General features: G+C 44.4%; 1 protein-coding gene across 1 annotated transcript in view; it reads right to left on the bottom strand.

The window, feature by feature from the left end:
- Nucleotides 1-21,319: 21,319 nt before the first annotated feature.
- Nucleotides 21,320-26,729, bottom strand: part of SAMD12 (sterile alpha motif domain containing 12) — a 316,862-nt gene continuing 311,452 nt past the window's right edge. Inside the window, exon 6 of the mRNA XM_045181705.3 lies at nucleotides 21,320-21,724. Within this exon, the coding sequence (XP_045037640.1) occupies nucleotides 21,702-21,724 (23 nt within the window). The 3' untranslated portion in view covers nucleotides 21,320-21,701. The remainder of the gene's footprint in view (nucleotides 21,725-26,729) is intronic.

Raw genomic sequence — 26,729 nt, 5'->3', positions numbered from 1 at the left:
CCTCCTGGGCCTGGAATGTCACGCATCTCATTTTGCCTTGCTGTCTTTGGAATTGTCATGTGCATGTATTAAAACTTGATTTTCTCCTGTTAATCTGCCTTAGATCATTTTAATAGTTCTACCAGCCAGAAGAACCAAGAAGAAAGGGAGAAAAGTTTCTCCCTCCTCAACAATGTATATTGATCTCTGTCTCTGTTTCTTGGCACACAGCTTCCAAAACTCTTGTAGTTTCCTAACTGATAAAATCACTAGGAACATCTTTTGTTCTAATGTTTGGTCTTTGACACTGGTTTCTGATACAGATCCTAAATCTCCTGGAATTTCTTAGGTGAGAGGAGCGTCTTTTGTTCCATGGAGGCAATGCTTGGAGGGCTCCTGAAGTGGCGGGGGGGGGGGGGGGGGGGGGGCTGGTCAGCAGAAAGACCAAGCCATGATTAGAAGCTTGGAAATTTCAGTCTTATCCCCTATTGTCCAGATAAGGGGAATATGGCTGGAAATTGGGTGAATGATTGATCTTGCCTATGTGATGAAGCCTCTGTGAAAACCCCCAAAGTATGGGTTTGCAGAGCTCCTGGGCTGGTCAACATGTCCACATACCAGGCCACAAGGAGAGAAGTTCCTGGGCTCAGGCACCTCCCAGAACTTGTCCTATGTACCTCTTCATCTGGCTCTTCATCTGGATAATTTATCACATCCTTTTACAATAAACCAGAAAACGTAAGTAAGTGTTTGTTTGAGTTCTGTGAGCTGCTCTAACAATTTAATCAAACCCAAGGAGGGGATTGTGGAAACCCCAATTTATAGCCAGTTGGTCAGATGAACAGGTAACGACCTGGACTTGGTACTGGCATTTGAGGTAGGGGCAGTCTTGTGGAACTGAGCCCTTTGCCAGTGGGATCTGACACCACCTTGAGGTAGATGGTGTCGGAATTGTGTTGAACTGTAGGACACCAGCTGGTGTCAGAGAATTTCTTGGCGAGAAAAACCTACACATCTGGTTTCGGAAGTGTTATGAGCAGTGTGAAAAAAACACAATAGGAAGAGTGAGTTTTTTTGACTCAACAATGTAAGTACAAATGACAAAAGAAAAAATAGATCAGACTACACCAAAATTTAAAACTTTTGTGCTGCAAATGATGCTATCAAGAAAGTCAAAAGGCAACAGACAGAATGAGAGAAAATATTTGCAAATCGTATATCTGATAAGGCACTTGCATTCAAGATATACAAACAACTCTTACAGCTCAATGAAAAGACAACCAAATTAAAAAATGGCTGAAGGTTATGAGAAGACATTTCTACAAAGAAGATATACATATGAGTAATAAGCACATGAAAGGATGCTTAACGTCATTAGTCATTATGGAAATGCAAATCAAAACCACAAGAGATACCACTCCATGCCCCCTAGGTTGCGTATAGTCAAAGAGTCTCCCCAAAACAAGTGTTGACGAGGATGCTGAGAGATTGCAGTTCTTACCCCACGCCAATGGAAATGTGAAATGGTTCAGCCACTTTGGAAAGCAGTCTGGCAGGTCCTCAAAAAGTTAAACATACAAGGTCTGTCCCAGAAGGTATCCAGCCATGTAATATGAAACAGAGACATTTATTGAAGAAGATACAAGATACAAGAAACTTAGTACATAGGACATGACACCTCAGTCCCCTTCAAAGTAGGCACCTCGGGACATCACACAGCTCTCCCAGTGTCTCTTCCACTGTTCAAAACACTCTGCAAAATCTTTTGTTAGAATCGCCATCAGCTGCCCCATCGTATTTCCCTGAATCTCATCTATGGTCTGAAATCTCTTTCCTTTCAGAGGTGATTTCAGTTTTGGGAAAAGCCAGAAGTCACAGGGCACCAAATCTGGGCCGTAGAAGAGCTGAGTCACCTGGGTGATTTGATGTTTTGCCAGACAACTCTGCACAAGACATGATGTGTGAGTGGGCACGTTGTCATGATGAAGCTGCCCATCACCAGTTGCCCATAGCCGCGGCCTTCTGAATCATCTAAATAGTTTCCACAGAGGAATGTTCAAGTTTAATGCAAAGTTTAATGCAGATTCATTACTCTACTTGCTCAGTCATTTTGAATGTGATGGGCACACAGTACACATGCTCACTCAACAGCCTCTACCACCCCCACTGACTAGTACAGTGAGGTTGTCATTGTTCATGCGCATGCATTCCAGCCCGCTCTCCTTGGCTGCCAAGTTATATGGATGTCACACAAACCATTCTCATTATGTTAACAATGGCTGGACTTTTTCTGGACAGACCTATAGTTTACATGTGTCCAACAATTCCAGTCCTGGCATACATCCAAGAGAAATAAAAATATACATCCACACAAAAACCTGTAGATGAACATTTATAACAACAATATTGGTAATAGTCAAAAGTGTAAACCACCCAAATGTTCATCACTGATGACCGGATAAACAAAATGCTGTGTATTCAGACCGTGGAATGTCTGGCAGTAAAAAGGAATGAAGTACTGATGCGCGCTACAGCATGGATGGACCTTGAAAACATTATGCAAAGTGGAAAAGGTCAGGCATAAAAGACCACATATTGTACGATTACATCGTATGTGTAGGCAAAGCTATAGAGACAGGAAGTAGATTAGTGGCTTTGAGGGTTTGCGGGGAGAGAAGAATGGTAGGGAGCAGGGAATGACTCTTTGAGTATACAGTTTCCTGTTGGGATAATAAAAATATTCTGAAATTAGGTAGTGGTAGATGGTTGCCTAATCCTGTGAATATATTAAAACACATTGGATTGTGTACTTAAAATGGCTGATTATAAGGTATATTAATTATATCTCAAAAACACTGTTTAAAAGAAAGAAAAGAAACGCCAAATAGATCTTGAATGTAGACTTTATAATCAGTTTCCTCAGCATAGGCTTTTAAAATATAAAATATGTATTTGAACATTGTATTCCTTTAGTTTAACACTATGTTTTATAGCAGTCAAAGTATGGAAGTCTGTTTGAGCAAATTGGAGACCACTGGAAATTTGGATGGGAATGTAATTACCTGAGGTGAACCTTGATCAAAAGGCATTCTAGTCTAACTCGAAGGTACTATTGGATTTTTATTAAGTGCCACTTCTAGGAATCAGTCTTCAGTTCCGTGCATTAGATAGGAAGGACGCTTTTCCATCAGCCCTCTTTTCCTGTCGGCCAAGTGGCACAGAGTTGACTCCCGGCTAAGAACACAACTTCCTGAGAGAACAATACGATCCCTTGTAAGGCTTGAAATTTCTTTTCTGATTTTGCTTTCCATTCAAGTATTGAGGGAGGCAGGACCCCGTGCAGCTTACAAGGGGTTAGCGCTGTCAGGGCGCGATGCCAAACTCTGAGGCCGCCCGCTGTCTTTATGGAGGCGGAAGTGCAGAAGGGCCAGCTGGAGGGTGAAGGGCCAGACGCATTTGCCTGAAAGGGCCCAGAGGCTTAGCTCAAAACTGGTCTGTCTAGAACCTTGTCTCCATGACCGTGTCATTGTACATCAAAAGGCTCTATCTTTTAGACAGGTAATCTCTTTTTTTAAATGTGATAAACTATTTGGGGATGTGGTTTTGACTACCTATATATCCCAAATAGCATAATATACATGCATGTTATCTGTATATGTGGATATGTGAATATATAACTCATTTGGCAATTAAACAACTGATAGTAATTGCAATATTTTGCAACTGTTCCATCTATAGTGAAAAGGGCAAAGTACTCTGAGTCAGAGAAGCAGAGTTCAAATCTTGCCTCTGTCATTTAAAAGTGCTTGACCTTGGGCAAGTCATGTGAGCCTTTCTGTTCATTGGTCCCCTCCTCTCTCAACCGGTCTTGTAGGACTGATCTGAAGGTTCCTTGGGCCAAGGTTTGCCCAAGTGCACTGGCAATGTGAAAAGGGGCGTCATAGTCGTCTTTGTTTTGTGTGGACATGTCTAATGTCCCCATTGATCCGCTACTGCCCTGTTTTTGTAGCTACACTGGGCTGAGTGTGAACATTCGGACCAGATTTGCCGATTTGCTGGTCGTTTGCAGGGCCCTTTGGATGTTGGCAGGTGGGAGGTGTTCAAAGCACCTTTCCCTGACTTCTTCCTAAGGAGGCTGGGATATGTCATGGGTCAAGAGTATCTGAATGGGTCATTCATTCATTCATTCATTCATCTAACAACTACTAATTGAGTGCTACTCTTTCATTCATATGTACTGTCCAGGACAGGCAAATCTATACAGACAGAAAGTAGATCAGTGGTCATGAGGGGGTGGGGGGAGAGGAGGGTTGGAGAGAATGGGGAATGACGGCTAACGGGTACAGATTTCCCACGGGCACTGGTCTAGCACTGTGCTCACGAGCTTACATTCCAGTGGGGGAGGAAGATGCAACAATCACTGAAATACATAAATACATGATTTCAAGGGATTGTAGGTGCTCTGCAGAAAACAAAGCAAATTAAAGGGACAGAAAGTGGGAGTGGAGACTCTTTGTTTTTTCTCTTTTTCCTTTTAACAACTTCACATCTGCAGATAAGTTGAAATAGCAGCATGCAATGAACACCCTTTTCTCCTCTCCTGAATCCACCAATTATTAACATTATGCCCTGTTTGCTTTCTCTCCCTCCTCTGTGCGGGCATGTCTTTGGGTGGTGCATACACACGTGTGTGTTCCTGTTGTTGTGCAGCCGTTTAGAGTAAGTTACAGACATCACGGAACCATCCCTAAGTATTCCAGCAAATGTTTCCCAACAGGACACCTATGCGTATAACCACAATGCCGTTATATAGCATACAATAACATAGTTTAATATGGAATAAAACTCGAATTGTCCTCACTCGTCCCCCCAAATACTTTAGTATTTAGCTGTCTTTGTTGTTATTGCTCGTTTGTGTAGGAGAGTGGTTACCTGGGCAATGGAGAAAGACTTCTCTACGCACCTGGCACTTGAGAAAAACCCAGGATGCTGAGAAGGACACAGTTATGCGATGCTCTGGCTCCTGAGCGTCCCGGCCTGCAGACCAGCAAGACAGGAAGGCCAGGTGGCAGCTCCTCATGCCGCTCTGTGTGCTCCTGTGTGGTCTAACCACACTGCTGCACAATTTTCTCGAGACGCCTCAACTGCCGTTCCTGTGCTGAGTTCAGACTTTTATGAATCCGAAACCTTGATGCCATGAGACAACGCCCCGCCTGCCAACCAGCAGTTTAATGTGGGCGATTCAGGGGACTCCAGGCAATGCTCGGGCAGCTCAGTGTTGCCACAGAAGTCGAGAATTCAGATTGTGTGAAATGCTGAGTTTACAAACACAGCTTTCAGCCTTGAAGCACAACTGCTTTGCAGGTTTATCTAGCCCAGTACTTGGCGGTCGGAGGAGGCTCCCTCTCAGCTGGACTCACCTCCAGAAAGCCCCCCAGGCTGGGCTGTAGCCACCAGTCTCCACGTCAGCTGCCTTCTCTGTGGCTCCTGAGGGGAAGGCAGGGGGCTGAGGTATAGCCCCTCGGACAGGGTGCCAGCCAGCTTTGTTCTGCATCTCTTCTCCTTTCTCCTAGGATCACTGAAGGGACTAGAACACCTGACCCTTTCCCACTTTGGGCTGTGTGGGGAAAACTGGCCCAGAAGTCCTTTCTACTCACATTTGCTTCTGTGGCACTCGAGAAATACGTGACCGAGGTAGAATAGATAAGAGACAAGGATCTGGAGTCGTACAGACCTGCCTGGCGAGAGAGTTAATGCTCACAAATATCCATGTGGGCCCACAACCTCCCCCTGCCCCAGTCACTTTGTAACCATCTTGCAGTCCGGTGGCAGAGCCAGGTGCCATGTGACTCCTTCTGGATAGTGAGCCATGGCTGTGAGCGTGTCATGCTTTTCTCTCTTGCACGGGCCTGGACTCCAAGTTTCCACATGCTAGAACCTTCACTGTTAACCTGGGTCCCTGAGTTCTGTGGGGAGTCAGGAGTGGAAGGTAAGGAAAAATTAGCCTTTTGGTGCACGAACCCACTGGCGTTTCAGGCTTTACTTCTGGTTACCACAGAATAACCTGACCAATGAGGACTAATGCAAGACTTGCATTCTTGCATTCTTGGCTCTGCTGTTGCTATTTTTGCCCCCCTCCCCATTCTCTCATCTGGAAAGTGGGGATAGTAATACATACTGCAGGGACTGTCTGGTGTTTTTATCTGCCCTACATCTATTCCTCCTGAGTGAAGTTCCTCCTCCTCTAACTCCATGAGATTCTTCTTTTTATTTTTTATTTATTGACTTTAGAGAGAGAAACATCGACCCACTGCTCCACCCATCCATGCATTCATTAGTCACCCCTTGCATGTGCCCTGACGAGAGATTGAACCCACAACCCTGGCGTATCGGGACGACGCTCTAACCAACTGAGCTACCCGGCCAGGGCACTCCATGAGATTCTTGCTGAGCTGCCAATCCAGGGACTCACTTTCCGCCCACAGGCTGGCCAGTTAGAGGGTCACTTCCTCTGGACACACTGACTGGATCGTGGGGTGAGCAAGTGACCCCAAAATGGCTCATCAGAGACTACTTTCAGGTCTGGCTTGATGATGTAAGAGAGGGTCTCCTTCTGTGCAGACCTGGAGCTGTGCGATGCCACCTTTTCCACCCAGAGAAGAAAGTAGACACTGAGTGGAGAGCGGATAGAGAGAGCCGCAAGTTCTATCCAGCCCCAGACTTTTCGATACATCATCCAATAAAAATGTGTCTTTCTCTCTCTCAAGTTTGCGTTGGACTTGTGCCACTTGCAACTGAAAGAGTCCCAATCAGCGCTCCTAAGAGTTATCATATGGGTTAAATAAAGCACGGTATTTAAGTGCCTGCCATGTTACAAATGCTCCAACCATGATTGCTCTTACGAGGTTGGTTGCTAAGCGGCTCCACCCATGAGCACATTACCTGGCTTATTCCTCCTTCTCCACCCTTCAGGTAACCTGAAGATTTGACGAGCTCATCAGCTGTGCCCACATGCTTGTGGGCCCCCCAGGATTTTTCCCTCCTGATCGCACACAGTTGCTGTGCCCTTTGAGGGACATCCTATGAAGCAGCTACTTTCAAACCTTCATTGAACAGCTATGGGGACAATGTCTGCCGCTCACGCAGGGTCCCACCGAGAAAGAAGCACGAAGACATTTTTCTCTGACTGAAGTGGGAGGGAAAGCTCGACTTCCCTCAAGGTGATACTTCTCTCACTTTTTCACCTTCATCTTTGGAGGAGACTGAACTCAGACTCCCTGGGGATGGAGGCATAGCCCTAAGCCCAGTGAGCGCGACTTCTGTTTTATGTGAGCGATTCATGTGATTTTAGTATTCTTCCCCGCTAGACATCCATGTTTATTTTTATGGAGGCTGTAAATCCTGTGTCAGATCACTTCGCCTCCAAGGTTGACGGGAAATTTATGGCCCCTCTTTAACAAAGACAGCCAAATTATAGAGGCTACAACCGACATCCTCGTCCTGATCTTTTGAGTGGTCTACAAGTTCTCTGATACTGATTTCAGTGTATTTATGGCGTTCTGTTTCATGGTGTATTTTCTTGTGAATTACCTCAACTGCTTTGTGGAAGTAAATGGGTTATGAATAAGTAAAAACATTCGTATCAACATTAAAAAAGAATCGACAAGCTAGAAGTCCCATGTGAAAGACACAGGATGTGTTCTTGGTTTCCTGCTCACAGACATCTCACCCCAACCTCGGCTGAACTGACCTACACATTGAACAGAAAGGCGTTTAAAATGTTAATAGAAATGGCACAAGAAAGGCACGGCAGATATTCTTGTTATCCACAGAGAAACCAACATCCTAATTTGAAGAGAGTTCATGAACACCAATTTTGGAGGCCAGAAGTCAGAATCAGCATTTGAAAGGGCAGGTCTATTTGCTTCCTTTTTACCCAAAGGCAATAAAGAAAAATACTTTGGTTCATAGAAGTGCTCCTTATATTTTCAGCTTCACACATTGGGAGAGAAAGTGGGCAACAGCAGTACCTTCACTTATGTTCATCCAGACACGAGGAAGCTGGTCCTGCGGACACGCTGGGGAGCTCTGAGAAGCAGAAAATGCAGGATGAGGGCTACAGATCTGATGCCTGTTTACTGACCTGTCTCCCCTTCTGACAACATGCTCCATGAGAAGTGAGCCTCGCCTGCACAATTTCTCGTTGCGTTCCCGGGGCCTACCACGGGCATCCCATGCTGGCACCCAGGACCTCCTGGAGGAATGAGTCCTGACTGTGCCCCTCTTCGGCTGAGAGGGACTTTGCTGTGCACTGAGGGGTGAATTATTGCTGGCTCCATGCCTTCTGCGGCCATTTCTTCTTCACCAATTACATTCCTTGTCGTTACTTAAGGCAGAGTTCTTAAAATGGGAAGGGGTTCAGAAGGTGCTAGAGCGCAGCGAAAGTGTATGTTGGTGTGTTGAGTACCTAGTGCACCTTTTTGATGCATCCTTGCTTTCAGGAGAGTTTCAGAAGTCCTTGTGTGTGTGTGTTAACCACTCTTTCTCTTGGGTTATTTGTCTCTGTCTTATTGATTTGTGGGAGTTGTTTACATCTTCCAGACACAGTCTTTTGTGTAATAAATGCAACTGCAAATACGTCTCTCCACTCTGCAGCTGACATTTTCACTCTCCTAATGGTCTCTTTTGTGAACTGAATTTATCAATTTTAATGTGGTCCAATTTATCATCTATTACTATTTTTAATTGTTTTAATTTAAAAATTTTTTTTCATACAGTTGGAGCTATGAAGAGGCCTCCAAGTATGAAATGCGAGCTGTGAAACAGAACAGGAGTGAAAGGCCTCGCAAACATTCTCTGTGCGACAGGTGAGCGCTTGTGATCTCGAAGGTTGTCTAGTGTGCTGCCTTGTGTATAGTAGGTGCTCAATAAATGTGCGTGTAATCAAATGGCTGAGACTCTGTGTTTCCTAGTGAGAAACAGCTGAGTTACCTGTTACCTATGTGATCTGGCCAAGAATTTAAGCCCTGAAAACCTCACTTTCTTCTTCTGGGAAACAGGAATAATATACTAACCAAATGTAGTGAAGATTAAACAAGGCAATGTCAAATGCTTGACCTATAGTTAGCGCTCAGTTAATGTAGCTATTGTTTTTTGTCAGTCGATGAAATAGCATTTCAGAGACCATTATCACATACTCATCAGGGCTAATTCTCATTATAACAACTTTTGTTTTACAAAATGCAATAAAAATATTTTAAAAAACAACAATATTATTCTGTTTTCATGCAGCAGCATCAGCGAATGATTTTGGAATGTGATAGAGACCAATACAAAGGGAAAATAAAAACAGGAATGACCTGCCAGGATTACCTGTCCAGGATCAGGGAGGAAGTCAACCTAACTGGAGGAGAATCAGCTCTTTGTTTGAAACTTTTCCAGTCTCTTTCTCCTCCCCTTCCATCCCTCCTTGTCTTCATTACCATACACACACACATACTCACACACATGTAGATATACATGTGCACACCGCACTTTTGGAAATACCACCCCTGGGAGTTAGTTGGCAATCTCTCTGAACCCTTCTTTAAAATATATCTCTGAGTTCAGCCTCTCTCTAACTCCCCTAATTTAACTTTGGAAAAGGTTATCATTCAAGGAAGAATACCCAAAGTGTCGAGTTTAATAACGCTTGTTCTTTTTTTCAAAATTTTTGAATGACTTCTTTTTTTCCCTAGTTCCATCGCATCCAAGAATAACTTTTAAAGATTTTTGGCTTAACCAGTAACAAATCAATACCTTCTTGAGTCAGTGAAGTTACCCACTGCGGGCCTCTGTGCCCGTGCGATTGCTCAGACTGCGGTGCAAGTTCCCGCTTCCTTTGAGAGTCTGCCACCATGCTGCGAGAGGAAGACTCCATGGGAAATTAGAAGTCTTCTTCAGTCTCAAGAAGGAAAGGAAGCTAGGGTGGACAGGAGCTTCTAGATTTTTAAAGTGTGCTTACTTCTCTTTGAAAGCAAAATTGCAGATAAAGGGATAAAAAGTTATAATTGGGCTTAAAATTTTGTTCTGCACGAGGGTATTGGAGCCCATTCACTCCAAACCCACAATATTCCGATAAAGATAATGAAAATCCAGAAGTATGTGAGCCTTGCTCGGCCACAGTCTTGCTATAGTTGTCTCCTCGCCCTCTTGTGGTTGGTGGCCGAGCGATGATGTGATAGGCTCACAGGGCTGACCTGTGGTAGCTGCTCCAAAATTGTTTTTATTAACAGAAATTAGCAAACTTGGTTTTAGCCTGCTTTCTGGCCTGTGGGCCCCTGGCGCCGTCTGAGGAGTCCATTTGTTCGCACTACTTAAGTCCTGAGAGGCTTCATACTCACCTGGCTGAGATAACATAGTGCCCCCAAGCTAATGCCTACCTTAGGACAGCAGTTCCAAAACTGCCTGCTCTATGGATTGTTAGTTGGTATTGTCTGGGGGAAAACAGTTGGTGCTTCAGTGAGTTTTGGAAACGCTACACTGAATAAATGGATAGGATGACTTCCTGCAGGACTTCTCAGAGCCTTAGCACGCAGGCCGGCATCCCATGTCTCTGGGAGTGGGACAGGGTACCTACACTGTGGCTTCAGAGCTTCCTGACCTGGGACATTCTTGCATCCCTCCATGGTCCCAGCATCTGGGGATGACTGGAGCTTAAGACAGTATCTTTCCAGACAGAGGTAATTGCATTTTAAATAAGGATTCTTAAAGAAGAAATTATTTGTTGAACTCCTTATGTCTCTACCTTAGGATGTGAAGTCTTTAAGGGAAGGAAAAAAATGTCCTTCATCTCAGAGTCACCAGCCCAGTACCATGTACAGTTCCTGGCACCAAGGACAAATAATGCAAGATCCATCTGTGTTTGCTAAACGAATAAACCCAAATGCCTGCAAGCCCCGCCAGACTCCCTTTCTGGATGGAGAATGTGAGCCATTGATGGAAACCGCGTTAACCTTCTGTTACTCTTCATTTTTTGACCACCCAGACTTCGGTCTGGGGCAAGGCCGATTAAAAATTGATGGATAAAATTATTAAGAAAAATATTGTATTACAACATGTTTTCTCTTTGCTTGCTCACTAAAGAAAGGCTAATATTTACCAGCTTTTGCAAGCAGAATCAGGGCCATAGGTACAGAAAAGCACAGAGGGAAAAGCAAAACAGGAAAATCACATGGGAAAGGGCTGAGCTTCAGAAGAGAAGGGTAGAGATGGAGGGAAAGGCGTGGAGAGGGAGACAAGAACCAGGAAAGTCCGGTGGTGGTAACGGTTCTTGGTTGAGAGTTGAGAGTGGCAAAGGGAGAAAGATTTGGGGGAAGGAAGGGAACAGCCGCTTTTGCATGGATGACATGGGGTGACATAGATGGAAAGAAGGATTTTAAAGATATTTTCTGTGTGACACACACCGACACCCATACATCCTGCTTTGGAAGTTTCATGAAAGACAAAGGAAAATCTGGAAATGTGCTCATATATTTTTATTTCCCTCTTGGACTTTCCCTAGAGACTGCAGGGTGGGAGAATGTCATGGTTTTTGGGTTACACGACCAAAAGGACAGAGCTATGAGGACAAAAGAGGGACTTAGCAAGCTTTCCATTTCTCATGAGAATGGGGGCCGTTGTCCCTTGTAACACATCTGTACACAGTTTTAATGACCCCTTCCACCTTCCCTTTCCCCACGTGTACATGCAAACAGAAGAATGTGGTCGCCTTTGCTAGAGCTTATTTTTAGTTGATTTTTTCAATACATTTATAAAATCATGAAAAGCTGTTTCATGACGTACCTATAAGTCACAAAAATAGATTTATGTGAAAGAGAAAGTATTGACAATCCAGATGATTTTATCATCACCGTAAGAAACCTCCTGCACCAGGGACAGCATTCTCTGGCACAAACTGCCCAGCACTGCAGCGTGCAATTTCCTAGTTTTCACGAAGCGATTTTGTAAGATTTTAAGATTCTGAGTGATGCTAGGTCAACAGATTATTTTGGTGGCCTCAGCCGAGCTTCTCAAAGACATCACTGTCCTTGATCCAAATAAGGACACCATGTTTACTCAAGCAAGTATGAGTTCCCAGGAAAAGTTTTCATTGTACCAGCAAAGCGGTTTCTAGGGGACCCTGCTTGCTTCTAGCACGGGCTACCTGAAGCAGCCTAGGTAACCTCCTACTTAAAGCTGCTTTCACCGACTTCAGGAAACACATATGGCTTTGGTCTTTATTATTATGAGTTCATTTGCTTAATGCAGTTAATAGGGGTTAATAGGCTTTGTAGAAGGGGGAAAATAAGCTGGGAAGCATATGATAGCAAGTTCAATTCAATCCAAGCTAGCATTTATTGAGTGATTATTATGTGCCAAGAGATGGGATCAAATACAAGTGCGTGTCCTACCCTACAGCGAGGAAATGCATAGAGACACAGGTAGGATGGGTTGGAGGAGAGAGACTGCGATGGGACAAATAAAGGGAGAAAGAAAGTCAAGAGACAGAGGGAGAGGAAGGTCAGGCAAAAAAAAAAAGTAAGGAGACAAAGAGAAAGAAAGGCAGTGATAAGGTCAAGGCAGAGAACTGGTGGAGGAAAAGGAAAACATGGTAAGAGAAAGAGACAAGAAGAAGAGAAGGAATGGTCAGAAATGACCTAAGAAAGGTGAAGACAGAGAGAGTGTTGGCGGTTGGGCTCCAGTTCTACACCCTCCGAGGACGGAAACTGACCAAAAGCTTGCTCCGTTTCTCCGTGGCCTGAGTCTCCGCGAACAAACTCGGAGTGAATTGTGCTTTTAGAGTTACAAGATGTGTGGACAGACTTAGAAGCTTTATACATTAAATCAGTAAGCTAACCTAAAAGGTTATCACAGGTGTTGCTTTTGGAAACCTTTTCTGGGAAAAAAAACTCTCCTCAAAACTAGATTTACAGTAAAGGTGTAATATAAACATGTATGGCTGTTTTCTTTCCTTTCCATGCAATTTCTAAGTGCCTCCTCCTTTCTGGGAAAGAGGTGTGTCTCCACTACAATCCATCACGTTCAGTAAACTTAGAGGGGCTGTAAGTACTCATTACAATGTCTCCTTAAGAAAGGGGAGGATGAAATGGTAGTTTAGAGCAGGCGAAACTGTCTCTTGTTTATATTTGGTGCCTCATGTTAGTCAGTGGATTATTTTGTGCAATTTGAGAGCGGAGCGTATCCAGATGCTTCCTGAACTAGAGAGCGGGCTGTGCCACATCTGTTCGGGAGACCCGGTTTCTAATCCCACATCTCCTGGCCAGGTGTGATTTGAAGGTCAGTATCTCTTTGGAGAAAATACAGATACGTGGTCTCCGCCTAAGAGACATGGAAATGGAGGTGCTGGCAAGTGCCATCAATCATGCCTTACACGCACGTAAGACTCTCCAGGGTGAAAGCAAATCGGAGACCCAAGAACTGTTGTCCCATCTCTTTCAAGGGTGTTACCAGATCTGGGGATGACAAGAATTGTGTTTTGCCAGCTGTGCTCAACACTGAAGCATTCAACAGTAATAGCAATTGCACCGGTGGGATTTGGGGCTGGGGGAATTCTGTGTGCTGGGAGCTGGAGGGAGGCCACCAATTCATTTCACATATATTATTTCTCCAGGAAACACAGCATAATTGAGGACAATTTTCCACCATGAATTGCATCATTAGCTAACACAGGGAAAGTGAAATGCTGTTAACTTTTCTTTTCCTTCTGCAAAGCTGATGAGCTGAAGAAAATAGAAATATAAAGTTTAATGTAATTTTTTCCCAAGGATGTATGTTGAAAATCAGAATCAGAACACTTTTACATGGTAATAGAAATCCCACATTTTAATACATCGCCATGCACATGAGGAGTCAAGTAATGCGGAATACAAAATAGTCAAATGTACAAAATGAAAGCAGATTTTTCAGGCCTGATAGGGATCATGCTCACAGATACAAGGGGGCAAAAATATGTACAGTTTCATTTCTATTAATTTAAAAAGAATCATGCCCCCCCCAATTCTCTTTGAGGACAACCAAAATCAGAAGGAAACATTATAAGAAAATATAAAGGAGACCCAGAGGGAATTGGCAAGTTGATAGCTGCTTACAATATGGAAATTGGTGGTTCAAAATTGTGGTGCACAATAATTCTTATGTTTAGAGAAAAAAATTCTAAACATTGTACGCCCTGGAAATCCAGGGAACGAAAATGAACATCCAACAGAAAAGGCACTCTTATTTCACCATGTAATTGTTTGTGTCCTCTAAGTCCAGCCTTGGGAGTTGTTCCAGGGTGCATAGAGACAAAAACCACAGTTGTGGGCAGTGAATAAAGAAAACACTTATTTAATGAAGCACTCCGAGGGGACTGAGAGAATTCAGACTGCTGGTTTAACTACTCGCTCAAGGAAGCTAGGAAGATGTCTAACGGCTACACAGGCTTTTGTGCTATGAAATGTGTTACAGCCACGTGTGTTTAGTGTTGATAAAAAAGTGAACCAGTTTTCTTTTTTTTTTTTAAATTAGATTTTCCCCCTCATACACTATTGAGACCACTGGTCCTATATTCATTTCACATTGTGTGATTTTTCTTCTTTCTTTCCTAGAACAAACACTAATGCACTATATTGCTCTTCAAGAAGTTCGATATGGCTTTCTGGCTCCTGTGACCCTCGATTTGCCAGTTTCACACTTGTGTTGGTCTTCTCCGACCCTGCGATCGGAGATCTTTGCCTGCACGAAGCCAAGCCCGAGGCTCTCTCCCTTAGCTAAACAGCAAGGCTCTCACCCTTGGGGAGGTGGAGAAGTGGAGATAAATGAATGCCTTGGCTGCAGGGTCTGCAGACTAGCCCCCAGATATTGGAAGAAGCACGTGTGGGCAAAATGCTGATTGCTACTTTCTTATCATTCTTTCTTTCATTTTTTAAAATCCCAAAATGGAGCCTATGAGGAGAAGCAGAAAGTCAAGGAGAAGGCTCATTGATTAAAACCTGTAGCCCAGGCACCATGAGAATTACAGAGAGGGTGGTGGTACAGGACAGCTTCTCCCCTCCACTCATTTTAGCCTCTAAACAGCCCTGTCAGCTAAGGTGGGGCAGCTGACCTCCCAACCAGAGGGGCAGAGGTCCAGAGATGGGTGATTTCTATTGGACTCAAGTATTCTCCCCCTTTATCAGAGCAGTGACCGTGTCCACAAAGTCCCAGGAATAACTCAAGCACATAAACCACAAGGATCAATAGTTGTTTTTCTTGAGTACTTTTGGCTGCTAACACGTAATTTTGTAAGGACGTCGATCTTTTCCATACTTTTGTGTGCAGCTCTTTCATGTCCTGCCGAATGATATTAACTATTTGGACTGACTGGAGCTACAGGGGTAGGATTCAGTGACAGAAAGAGTTCTGGTGGAATTAGTCTCAAAATATTTGTGCTGGCTTGGCTTCCAGCAGACGGGTTACTTCTGTGCCAGCCATGACCGAGATGCACAGGGCAGAGTCGAGAGCGTGGCATTATTCAGCTCTCTGCCGTGAGAGCTCCCTTCCCTGGCTCAGCCACGGCCTCCTCACATATGGCCTTGTAAGGATAGACTTTTTGCTATGGGTGGAGGAAAGGTAGTGGTGGAGAGATCTTTCAGAGCCCCAGAGAGACATCAAATTGGCTAAGTATGAGGTTAAACAGGTAGAACCCCAACTAACCCCAGTGGTGACCAACACTCCTTGAAGTGGGTGCAGCTTCTCTTTCCAGTGATTGGAGGTGGGAGGGGAATTACAATAAAAAAGGACAAAGGTGCCAGTGTTCAAACATGAGTAACCCCCCACCTCCATTCTCTTTAAGTTTTTATCTATAAACAGTGGGCCTTCTGATGCAAACCGGGTTATGCACTTTGAAAGCTCTGCAGCCAGTATGGGGGGGAACATACTCTTGGTCTTCTCTTGAATGCATTGTATGGGGGCTTGGCATGGGAATTGTCAAAAGCAGCCACAGAGTGAGCAGGCAGCTCCCAATGCAAACACAAATGCAGTTGAGTATGGTTTAAAAATAATGGAAATACATATGAAGAATTAGAACTGATTTAGAGATTGTATGCTCAAGGGCCATGACGCCGCTCAACCCAAATCATGTTTTTGCAATGATGCTTGAATAGGGAGTCTACTTAGAGCTTCAGAAGGTGTCTCCCTGGTATTTGTGCTATTCTAGAGGGAGGCCAGTCTCCTCTCAGGCAGATGGAAGAAGATCACCATCAGTTTGTGGAACAGCACGGGAGCAACCACCAAAGTCTTGAGGCATTTAATAGTGGTCAATTTCTTCTTCAAGGTTATATCCCAAAATCAGTTCCCCCATCCTGAAAGAAGGAACGATCTAATAAAAATCTCTCGTTTTATAATTATTTAAAGAGTAAAGCATTTGAACACATTTTAATAGAATTTCGGGGGGGTGTTGCGGTAATTAAATACAGGACACAAAGCAGACCTGTGTGCTCTCAAAAGTCACCCCAGCTTAGAGCTCCACCTTCGGTAGCTGTGTGCGCTCCAACGTGGCAGAGCCACAGGGAAGCTGCCCAGCTGTTTCCAAACGATTGAAATTTAAAAGGCCATAAACAATGCAGAAGACAACAAGCAGAACTTCTGTGTGTTAGATGTTTTAGGTATGAATCTCCAACTTCGGATGAATTTAACCATCTCTTTGTCATTCCTGTAGAAATAGTAGGGCTGTTTTTGTCAGTGTTGCAATTAGGCAAAAATGGCCTGGGTTAAAGAGCCTTTCTAAGGCTTCTGTCGATGTTTGAGGTTTGGAACACAACAACGACAAAGCAAACAGTTAAACAACTGAAACCTCCAAACTGTTGACTCCAAATATGAAAGGGATGTTGTGTAATTAGATATAATGTCCAAATAAGTACAACACTTCATATTATGTCAACCAGTCAACTGCAACTCAATGCAAGTCATATGGTTACTTTGAAATTTTATTATTAGCTGTATGTTGCTGGTGCCTTCTGGTGCTTGATGCAATTGGGGAAAAGAGGCTCTGAAGTAAAAATGCTTGGAGCTCTTCAAGATTTAAGAGAGCCCTATGTGGCTAACGAAACTCCAGATTTACAAAGCAAGTCATTTCTCAGTCTTTGTGCTGTTGGGCCGAAGGTCTAGAACAGATCCATACTCAATAGCTCTTCCCTTTTATATTTGTCATAGGTGAATTTCACTCCCAAAATGTTAGATCTTGGAAACAATGCTTGTCCCCAGTCAAGAATTTTCCCTGCAGGGCCAAGATAATGGCCAGAAAAAGCAGTTCTGGGACCATCCCTCTAGCCACTTTCCCAAAGGAGAATCCCCAGGGAAATATCTATTTTGCTCTTTTTGTGGTACAACCTCCCTGTGTACTCGGCCAGCTTTTTCTTAAGCTTCCTTTAGCTTCTGAAAGAATGCCCTCCTTCTCCCCACTAGAGTAAGCCACCAGAGTAAAATAATGGAAATGCGGCCCTCTTTGACCTTGAAGTTGTGCCGTGGTGCCAGAAATCATGCACATTGATGAAAGCAGAATTCCTCAGACAGTTTTCTGGCTACAGGAGTAGATGCAGATCTAAGGAAGCTGAAGGGCAGCGCCTGTCTTTGAAATGGAGGTCCCCCAGCTTCGCCCCGAGCAGAGGCAGGTTCTGGTCTGTCCTCTTTCATGATCTCATGGCTCTTGTTTTGATTAGTAGTGCTGACCAGCCAACCCCTGGAGATGAGATTCCATAGCCCACTAGTGTTTGGGCCACAAGCTTAAGACAGAATTACTAGTCAGTATTGGGTGGGGAAAGGTGATGACTATGTTTTTCTGTTTGAGTTCTTTATAGAATACTTGAAATCTACCCTCAGAACTATGTTAGAAGAAAAGATTTTTTAAAAACCACAAAGCAAAGCAAAAAAGTAGGGCGGAGGAGGTTGTAAGAAAGGTGAATAAAAGCAGCCTTTAAGGCATAAAGAAATGTATGTCATTTTCCAAGTTTAGATGTTCAAAAAGAGACTATGGCAGCCTTAAGTCTAGTTGTCAAGTAACAAAATTGCCCTAAAGAATGTAGAGAAAAACATCACAAAGAATGGAGCTGCTAATGCACTGGAAAGAGGAGATTTTGGTGAAACTGAAGTGCTAGGGGGTCTTGAAAACGTTTCTTCCACGAGACTTTTCGTGTTCCTACCCCAGATCAATCAGGTGACATCTGCAGACAAAGAAAGCATTGGCAAGGAACAAGGGCAAATCCGCTTGACTTTATCCTGGGTTCATATTCTCATGTGAGGCTGACATTCCTTTCCCCCTTGATTGTTAACAATGGCAGAATTCCCTCAGAACTAAGGACTATGGGCCTCTGTCTGGGCAACTAAGAAGTGACTCTGGGGGGGCCCGCATGCCGTTTACCATATTTACGCATTTTTTGGAGGTAGCGGTCAGGTGTGTGGTAACACACTTCACAGAACCTGAGCCGGGACCTGAAGATACGTCACTGCCCACAAAGAAAACCCATCCTCCTAGGTCTGTGGTAAAACACTGGCGTGATCTGCTTGCACCCCAGCAGAACCTCCATGTTCTGCACATTTAAATTCAGTTCTGGAGCTGGAACAGGCTAATCCCTTTGGCACCCCAGGGAGTCTGACAATTATTCATTTCTGTTCATTCCTAAGAGTGCCTTTCCTGTAAAGTGTGGGTGTCAGCCTTTTAATAAAAGGTGTAGCACAGGTTTAAGGAAAAGTTAGGTGTCAACAGTTTACAGTCCTTAGGAGTCAACATATTTATCCCATACCTCCCTGTCTCCTGCTTCCTACTAACCAAAACTCACCCCAGCCATTTCTGAGCTTCTGGGAGGTCAAATTGCCTTGGGAAGAAGATTCAGCTCAGCAGCAAGTCACTGTGGGTAACTGTGGATTGACACGTGACAAAGAATCCTGAGCCTGCGAACGACATCCTCACTCCATTTTGCCGGTTTGGCCCGTGACCGCTCAGATTTTATGCTGCCATGTGTTCAAAACTATCCTCCAAACTGAATTCAAACTGAGGCAGGCAGTTTAGTGAACAGTCGTAGTTCATCTGCAAATGTGACACTTGCCAGGAGTTAAGGCATTTTTAGAGAAGCCATCAGCAGCTGAGCTCCTTCACTGTCGTCTTTTTTTCCCTCTTTCCCAATTCCATCTTCACCCACCATCTTCTCATAGTTTTCCAGCACTCTTTAGACTAAAAAAAAAAAAAAGCTAGGAAATTCAGCTTATTTAATTGTTCAGAGCCCATTTCACAAAAGCTGAAGGATGAGCCACCATCATTTAACGAACATCTGTGCCATCAAGCATGTCCAACTTTCCACAGGTGTTCGCTGTGGTCTCCGAATGTCCCCGCCTAAACCAGTTAGTTCCCAGCTACACTATCTCTGCACCTGGCGGTATTTCTTTTGATGCATCAATCCCAGATCGGTGTCCGCAGGACTGGTGGTTGAATTGGAGTTTCAGAGAATCCAGCATCACGATGAACAGTTGTGTCTCTGAAGAATGGGAATATAGGTGGCCAGGGTTATGGGAAGCTCTTACCAGCTGTATCTGGGGCCTGGGAGAGTTGGATGTGCATGGAGGGTGCAAAAAAGTGGCCTGAGGCCGTCCACCACCTCTTCCTTCTCTGCCCTCCTTTTTCAGGCATGCAAACTGCCTGCTCCCATGTGCATTTTCCCAGGTGACTCTGGCAGCGGGTGAGTGCTGTTCTCACTATGGAAAAGGTGGGTTTGGGAGGCAGAAATATTTCCCAAGGGTGGGGAGAGTCTGCCTTGCATACTCTTGCCGCCCCAGCACAATGTCTGGCACATAGTAGGCACTCAGCTTGCTGAGTGACAGAAGGAGCGAAAGGAGCAGGAAAGCCTGCTGTTGGACTTGAAACCGAGGCGGCGGCAGTGGAGGTTGGCATGCTATGGACAGGGGCGTTGGCAGCCAGGGTTTGGCCTCCTAATTTTGAGTTTGTAACGAATTGTGGCCTGCTGAGGTCCTGTTGCTAACCTGTTGAAGGGCCAGGTCTCAGTGGCATCTGAAACTCCTCCGAGTTCCCTCTTGGAAGTCCTCTCCTTTGGCACGACAGCCCGACAGGCTTGTGGTGAGTCATCCTGCTGGGCGGTTCACTCCAACCATGTCTGGATCTTTCTCCCCTTCCCTGTCTGGTTTCCAAATCTCATTGTAAGCCCTTTTTTCCCAATGGGCTATGATTTCCTGAGACCCCCAGGGGAGGCAAGATGCGGGAGAGTGTGTGTGGAGACCCCCTAAAACGCAGAGCTTGCTTGTGCTGGCATAGACCCAGAGGTGTTCTGCATATTTATAGAAAAGTCCTCGGTGCCTGACAGTCCCAGGCTGAGACCAAGGGCACACAGAGCATCCTTTGCCGAGATTTTGATTCAGCCAAATTCATATTCTCAGGGAAAAAAATGCTAAAACATTATGTAGGATCAGGCAACACGGACATTTTTCTAATGCTTAAAGATAAGCAATAACTGGATTGACCTTTTTCCCTTGTTGTAAGACATAGTAAAAAAAAAAAAAATTACTTGTGGCTATAATCCCAGAGAGGATTAACAGGGACCAGTAGGTTCTCTGTCAAGGAAGGAACCTCGTGTGAGATTGGACTATTTTCCTTCTCTAGGCATGCAGGAGTCACTTGCTCTGGAGAGCTGTGATCTGAACTTGACTTAGAAAATCTTCCAAAGTGTTAAAGGCAGGCCGCACAGGAAAAGTGCATTCTGCTGCCCTTGACATCAACCCAGCGTGGTCTTTGATTAAAAGGCCATTTCCCCTTTTTTTTTTCTTTGAAAGAACTCTTCTACAGACTGAGAGGGTATGCTCATTGGCCAAGAAGCCTCCTGTGTTGGAGTGGTTGTGTGTGCAAGTGGTAAGTTGTGCCTAGGTGCAAGGAACTAGGAGCTAAGATAGTACAATCCGCCCGCTTCCACTTCCCTTTGGAGTCCAGTCGTTCAGTGAAGTGTCAAGATGTTCAATCTAACAGTATTGTGGCCATAGTTACACTGATCTACCATAAACAACTGGGGACATGTTAGGAGCGACGTTTGTCTCGGACAGTCTGAGTCAGAAAGAGGACAAGATTCATAAAGAAAAAAGAAAACGCTTGTTTTCTCACAGGTAATGAACATGCTGATTCGTTTCGGGGTCATGTTCTCCTATAAAGTGCTTAAGAATTGGACAGGATACCTTTAGATGTCAGAACTAACATAAACGAGACACGCTGACATTCCTACTAGGGCATCACATGGCAAACACTTCCACCGGGACTGCAGAGCTGCTGTAATTTTTTTTCTACCACATCATGCCATCTGCACACATAATGAAAGACTCCAGTCGTTGCCATGCTAAAACAGGGCTTCTAGTGAAGGGCACGGACAGCTCCCCGAGGGCGCGGGAGTGATGCACAGTGATGAAGACTGGAAGCAATTTTCCAGCTAATGGTCTGCCAGTGACTGCTTGCAACGACTTGGCACTGCATATTATGCACCTCATTTTAAAATCCACAGCGAACTAAGATCTTAATCTTGATGGAAGGGGTGTTTTCTTGTTTTCTCCGGTTAAGCTGGCTAGTCTGTCAAGGCTCCAAGGGTATCTTCCGGCAGGGCCATGAGTTAGTGTTTCTGGGAGAAGCAGGCCGTGTTCCTATCAGCTGGCAGGACAGCAGCTTGGAAGGCTCACCACGTTCACGGAGAACCCTCGAGTGAGGCTGCAAGAGGAAACGGGGGGGAAGACACAGTCAGTTATTTCTTTATGTTCCCAGGTTCTGGGATGAAGCAGTCAAGCTATTCCAACAAACCCTAACGTCTTTAGGTCAGAGAGAAAGTTCTAGCGAAGATACTGGCCACTCAACTCCAGGACAAATCATGGTGGCTTGGATTCTGGAAACGTCCTTCCATCATTTGGTAAGCGTAGAAGACAGCCCTTTTCAGGGGTAGGCAAGGTTGCCTGTGTTAACCTAAGAATAAAAGGCTTTCAAAGTGAGAGGCGACTGGCATTTGTTTGAGATTAAAAAATAAAAAGGAATAAGCTATTCAGGACAGCATGGATTCAGGCAGAAGCCCAACTAGGGTTCCGATCAGTAGACAAAGGCAAGGGGTAGTTGTGAGAAAGGGAAGGGGGACAATTACATCAATAGAAGAATGCATTTCTAGTGGTGCAGGAAAGTTCACAGAGTGATGCTAATTTTAAACAACAATTTTAACATTCAGTCCTGTAGTCACCAGTGAGTAGTTGTCATATCTGCTTTCTTATTATCTTGCAAGCAGTTCTTTGGAGCACAGTGTTGCTTTAGGCCCAGTCCAGAGTTTATGTCCCACTTCCAGGTTCCCAGATTTGAGGCATAAGTTGTGTAAGGCACTTCCTCTGGCACAGTGGGCCTGGCTCCACTTAGGGTGGCTCTGTTTGTTCTTATTTTGTGACACCTGGACGTGAGGGCAAAACCAGATCTCTGGAACTGGCATTCGGCCCTAATGGGGCTGTGGTTTGGGAAACCATTTCACATATGATACGGTTTCGTGAATGTACTTAATCTGGAACGAGCTCAGACTGGGAATGGTATGAAGGCATTTCCGGGGGGTTGGGGGGTTCATCCAACAGGGAGGTTTCCTGGCATGAAACCTAGAAGGAAATGTTGGAAACAGTGTGGCTGGAGCTCCTGAGTTTGCTAGTTGAAAAGTAAGGTGGCTGAGCAGGTTAGAGACTAGATAGGGAAGTCATTACTATCTGGCCAGAGACTGAACTGCTTGGATTGCAGCCCTGTTGTTGACCTTGGGAATGCTGGTGTAGGCCTTGATTTTATGGATTTTTCTAATTTTCCTATCATTTTATCTGAATTCTCCCTATAGTTCCTATTCCAGGTCCTCATTTATTAGTTAATATAGGCATGGAATTGAATGATTTGCTCAGAAAAATATCAATATTAGCTTTGTTTAATACATAAAACTATTGTGCGGTGAGAGCAGATAGCAAGAGTTCTTGACGTTAAAAAGAAATCTACCTAGGTTTTCCAACTGGCTTTTCAAAACACGAGAGAATGCACAATTTATAAGGACATGTTTGATTAGAACTTGCTATTTTTGAGAAAATGCAGAAACAGAAGGTATTATTTAAGCATACTAAATATAATGCAATACACACTACTGATAAGCCTGTAATAAAAGTAGAATACTAATCTATTGCTGGTGGCACTGTAAACTGGAGAAACAGTGCCAATTTATTTAACAACTATTAAAAATTCACATTCCTTGACTAAGTGATCCCCTTCTAGAAGTATATCCTAAGGAAATAATCTTAAAAAATGAAAGAAGCTATGCACACAAATGTGTAACCAAGAGGTTATTTATAAAGTGGAAACACTGGAAAACAACAAGTCTCCTAAATTATGATGTGCTAACAAGACGGATGATTACACGGCCATTAAAGTAATAATTATGATGATTAGGTAGCAACATGGTAAACAGTTATGATATACTACAATACAAAATTTGCACATATGCCAGAAAAGAACTATAAGTGAAATAATGAAAATGCTAGAATCTTTATTATGGTCATCCCAATATTTTGCAAAACCACCATAAAAATTAGGCTCACAAGGGTGCAGATATGACCCATGAACACTGACCAACTAAAGCAACCTTGGTTGTTTCCACTCACTAAGAGTACCTTGCATTTACTAGTCCATCCCCATTTTCCTTTTTAGTCCAGTTTGTTCACTAGTAAATGGAGAGCAGGATGACAGCTAGTGGGGTGGTGGTTAGTGGTGGAGGGATTAAGCAAAAAGGAATAAGGACTCATGGATGTGGACAGTAGTGCGGTGATTGTTGTGGGGAGGTGGGTATGAGGGGACTAAATGGTAATGTAAAAAAATACAATAAAGGTAAAAAAGAAATGTAAAAAAAAAAAAAAAAGAGTACCTTGCAGATCAATACTGCACCACTGCATTAAGAGACAATACTCTAGTATCATTGAATCGGGGAACAGAAAATGGCCTGAGTAACAATCTTCTGTCCAGGTCGGCCTGCAGGGGAACAGTACAGCCCGGGCTCAGAAAGGTTGCTAGGAGCCTGACCTAGGACAGCAGCCTGAAGAATTTTGCTAAAGTCAGCTCTGGGAAATGTGTGATCTTGGAAAAGTGTTATTGACAGTATCCTATAAAATAAAATTGGCAACTGAATAACGACACTAAAAAAGAGGGAACTCTGCTTATCTACTATACTTTGGATCCCACGTCAGGATCAGTTGACAGTTGATCACAGTTGCTGCTTCTCCAAATGACCCTGTTTTCCACGTGAGCCTCTAATGGCTGGTGGAAAGCACGTGTGTCTGACGTCAGCCTATAGTAACAGTTACAGCCATGGGCATACGCTGAGCCCGTTATACGTTAAAGCTCTTCCCAGCTGTGGCTCCCCAACACACGTCCCAGGATAGCTAACATTATCCCCAGTTTATGGATAAGAAAATTGCAGCCCCGAGGTATTCTTTGTCCATGATCACAGATTTGAGAAGACCTCATCTGTCGCCGACTTAGGTGTGTCCCAATCTAGTGACATACAGGAGTGACAGGGACAAATATATGAAGTATAAGCATTCAGAGCCTTTCCCATTCTCCTGTCTGCTAAGCAGAATTCTGTATTTATCTATAAGCCCTATCTGCACAATATGGGCCCTGCTGGGTGGGGGAGAAAACTGGAGGCTGAATTAATGAATATTAGAAAGACCTGAACGCATACAGAAGTATCGTCCACAGAGAGACAGATTGGGGATTTAGGGAGAGCCAAAGGACATTTGGGGCAATGGTCACCAAGTGAGTGGGGCCTTTAGAAGAGGGATGGGCAAAGAGAAGAGTGTGCTATGGCATAATGCCCACAGACCATCTATCCATGGAATCCGTACAGCATTCATTGCTCTTGGATACTTTTGCAGTTAGCTGTGTTTCTTTTGAAAGGGTCACCATATTGAGTTGAGCTTTATATGGGAGCAAGAGGCCCCTGTTTACTTGGTTGTATGTGCAAAGTATGTGGCTACTGTAAAGCTTAAACAGCTGTCATTTTGTCACAGATGCATCGGCATGGGCTCTGCTGCCATCACTTTGCTAGAGATTTTTAAAATCCGCAATAGGAGTCAGGTATGTAAAAGCTACAAGAGGTTGAAATACAAAACGGCGGTCTGCAATAGATGGCTCTGCCTCTTTGCAAAGGAAGCATGATCTTGGAGAAAGGACACTTTCTGGGCTCTGTCTCCTGGGCTTCAGCCATCCCAGGTCCCTTCTAGCTCCTCACATGTACTCGGTTATGCAGAGCCTTTGTACAATCTTCCCTCCAGCCCAGGATGCCTTCCTTGCACACCCGCAAACACTACCAAACACCTACCCCTCCATGCTTCAAAACCACCTCCCATGTCACATTGCATATGAAGCCTTCTTTCCCCTGGATGCCAGCTGACAACGTCCCCCAATATGCCAGGATGGCATCTTAAACACTTACCACCAAACCCACCACGAACAGTTTATGGTAACATATCTGTCTCTCCTCCTCCATTTTTGAGGGTGATGGCCTGCCTTCTTTTTGTGTAACTTCCTAATGCACAGCACAGTGCCAGGTATACAGAAAGTAACCTGGCTTAATAAATAGTTGTGAGATTAATGAAGGGATGATGTTGAAGAGAAAGAGCTTTGTTTGTCTGTTTTGCTTAATTCAATACCTAATTTCACTTGAGATTCAATGCTGGAGCTCAGGCCAGCCTACAGAGAAGGCCATTGCTCGGGTTTCCTTCCCTGTATGAAAGGACTACTTGAGGAAGTCCTGGTGCTGGCCATGCATGGGTGAGCAGCTACGAAATGATAAAGGGCTCTTCCTCAAATCTCTGTTTGACGGGCTGACATTCCTTGCTTAGGCTTTCTGGGAACCAATCTCTTCAGTCTGGTGCCTTTGAAGTGTGGGTGGGTAGGGAAGCATTAGCATCCCGTGATCAAGATCAGGGTCTCTGGAATCAGGGGGGTCTGGGTTGACATCCTGAGCTCATCACTTCCCAGTGCATGAGGTTGAAACACAGATTTCTCAGTGTCTTCACCTTTAAAATGGTGATCATATTCCCGACTTCAACTGGGCCACTATAAAGATAAAATGAGCTCGTAGAAAAAGCATTTTGCATGGTGTTTGGCCAAAAGTATCTGCTAAGTGATGGCTACTATTTATTATTATTATGACAAATTCCCCGAGTTCCCCAGAGAAGCTAGAGATACAGATGGGTCAATGTTCTAATGCCAAAGCTTGGGGCCAGGAAAAAGTAGCAACACGCCTGGAGGCCAGGCCTCTGCAGCTGCCAGGAGAGAGAGAGAGCACTCTTCTTGCCTGCCAGGCCGAAGTCCACGCAGGCTGGCTCTCCCCAGGTTAGTGCAGACAGAAACCGGCAGGTCCTTGAAAAGGATGTTCACATCAGAGGCAGGAAGGTGCTGGCCTGGGAGGCAGGGCCAGCCTCGCAGAGGGTTCCAGAACAGATCTGGGACTGACTGTGTCCAGCTCTACTTACCCCCACTCCAGCCGCAAGGGGCTGAAGGGACTGGCGTGTCTGGGGAAGAAGTGAAGATATGCTGTATGGGAAGCCCTACATTCTATGGGCTGAAGGGGAGAAATAAGGCTTCCTCTCTTGAGAAGGTTGTGTGGTGTCTTCCATTCAAAAAGACGAGCCATATCTTCTATCTGTGTCTTTTACGT

This window comes from Desmodus rotundus, chromosome 8 (genome assembly GCF_022682495.2).
Source record: "Desmodus rotundus isolate HL8 chromosome 8, HLdesRot8A.1, whole genome shotgun sequence".
Taxonomy (NCBI): Eukaryota; Metazoa; Chordata; class Mammalia; order Chiroptera; family Phyllostomidae; genus Desmodus; species Desmodus rotundus.
Note: the sequence above shows the minus strand (reverse complement) of the source record. Positions and strands in the feature narration are given on the sequence as shown.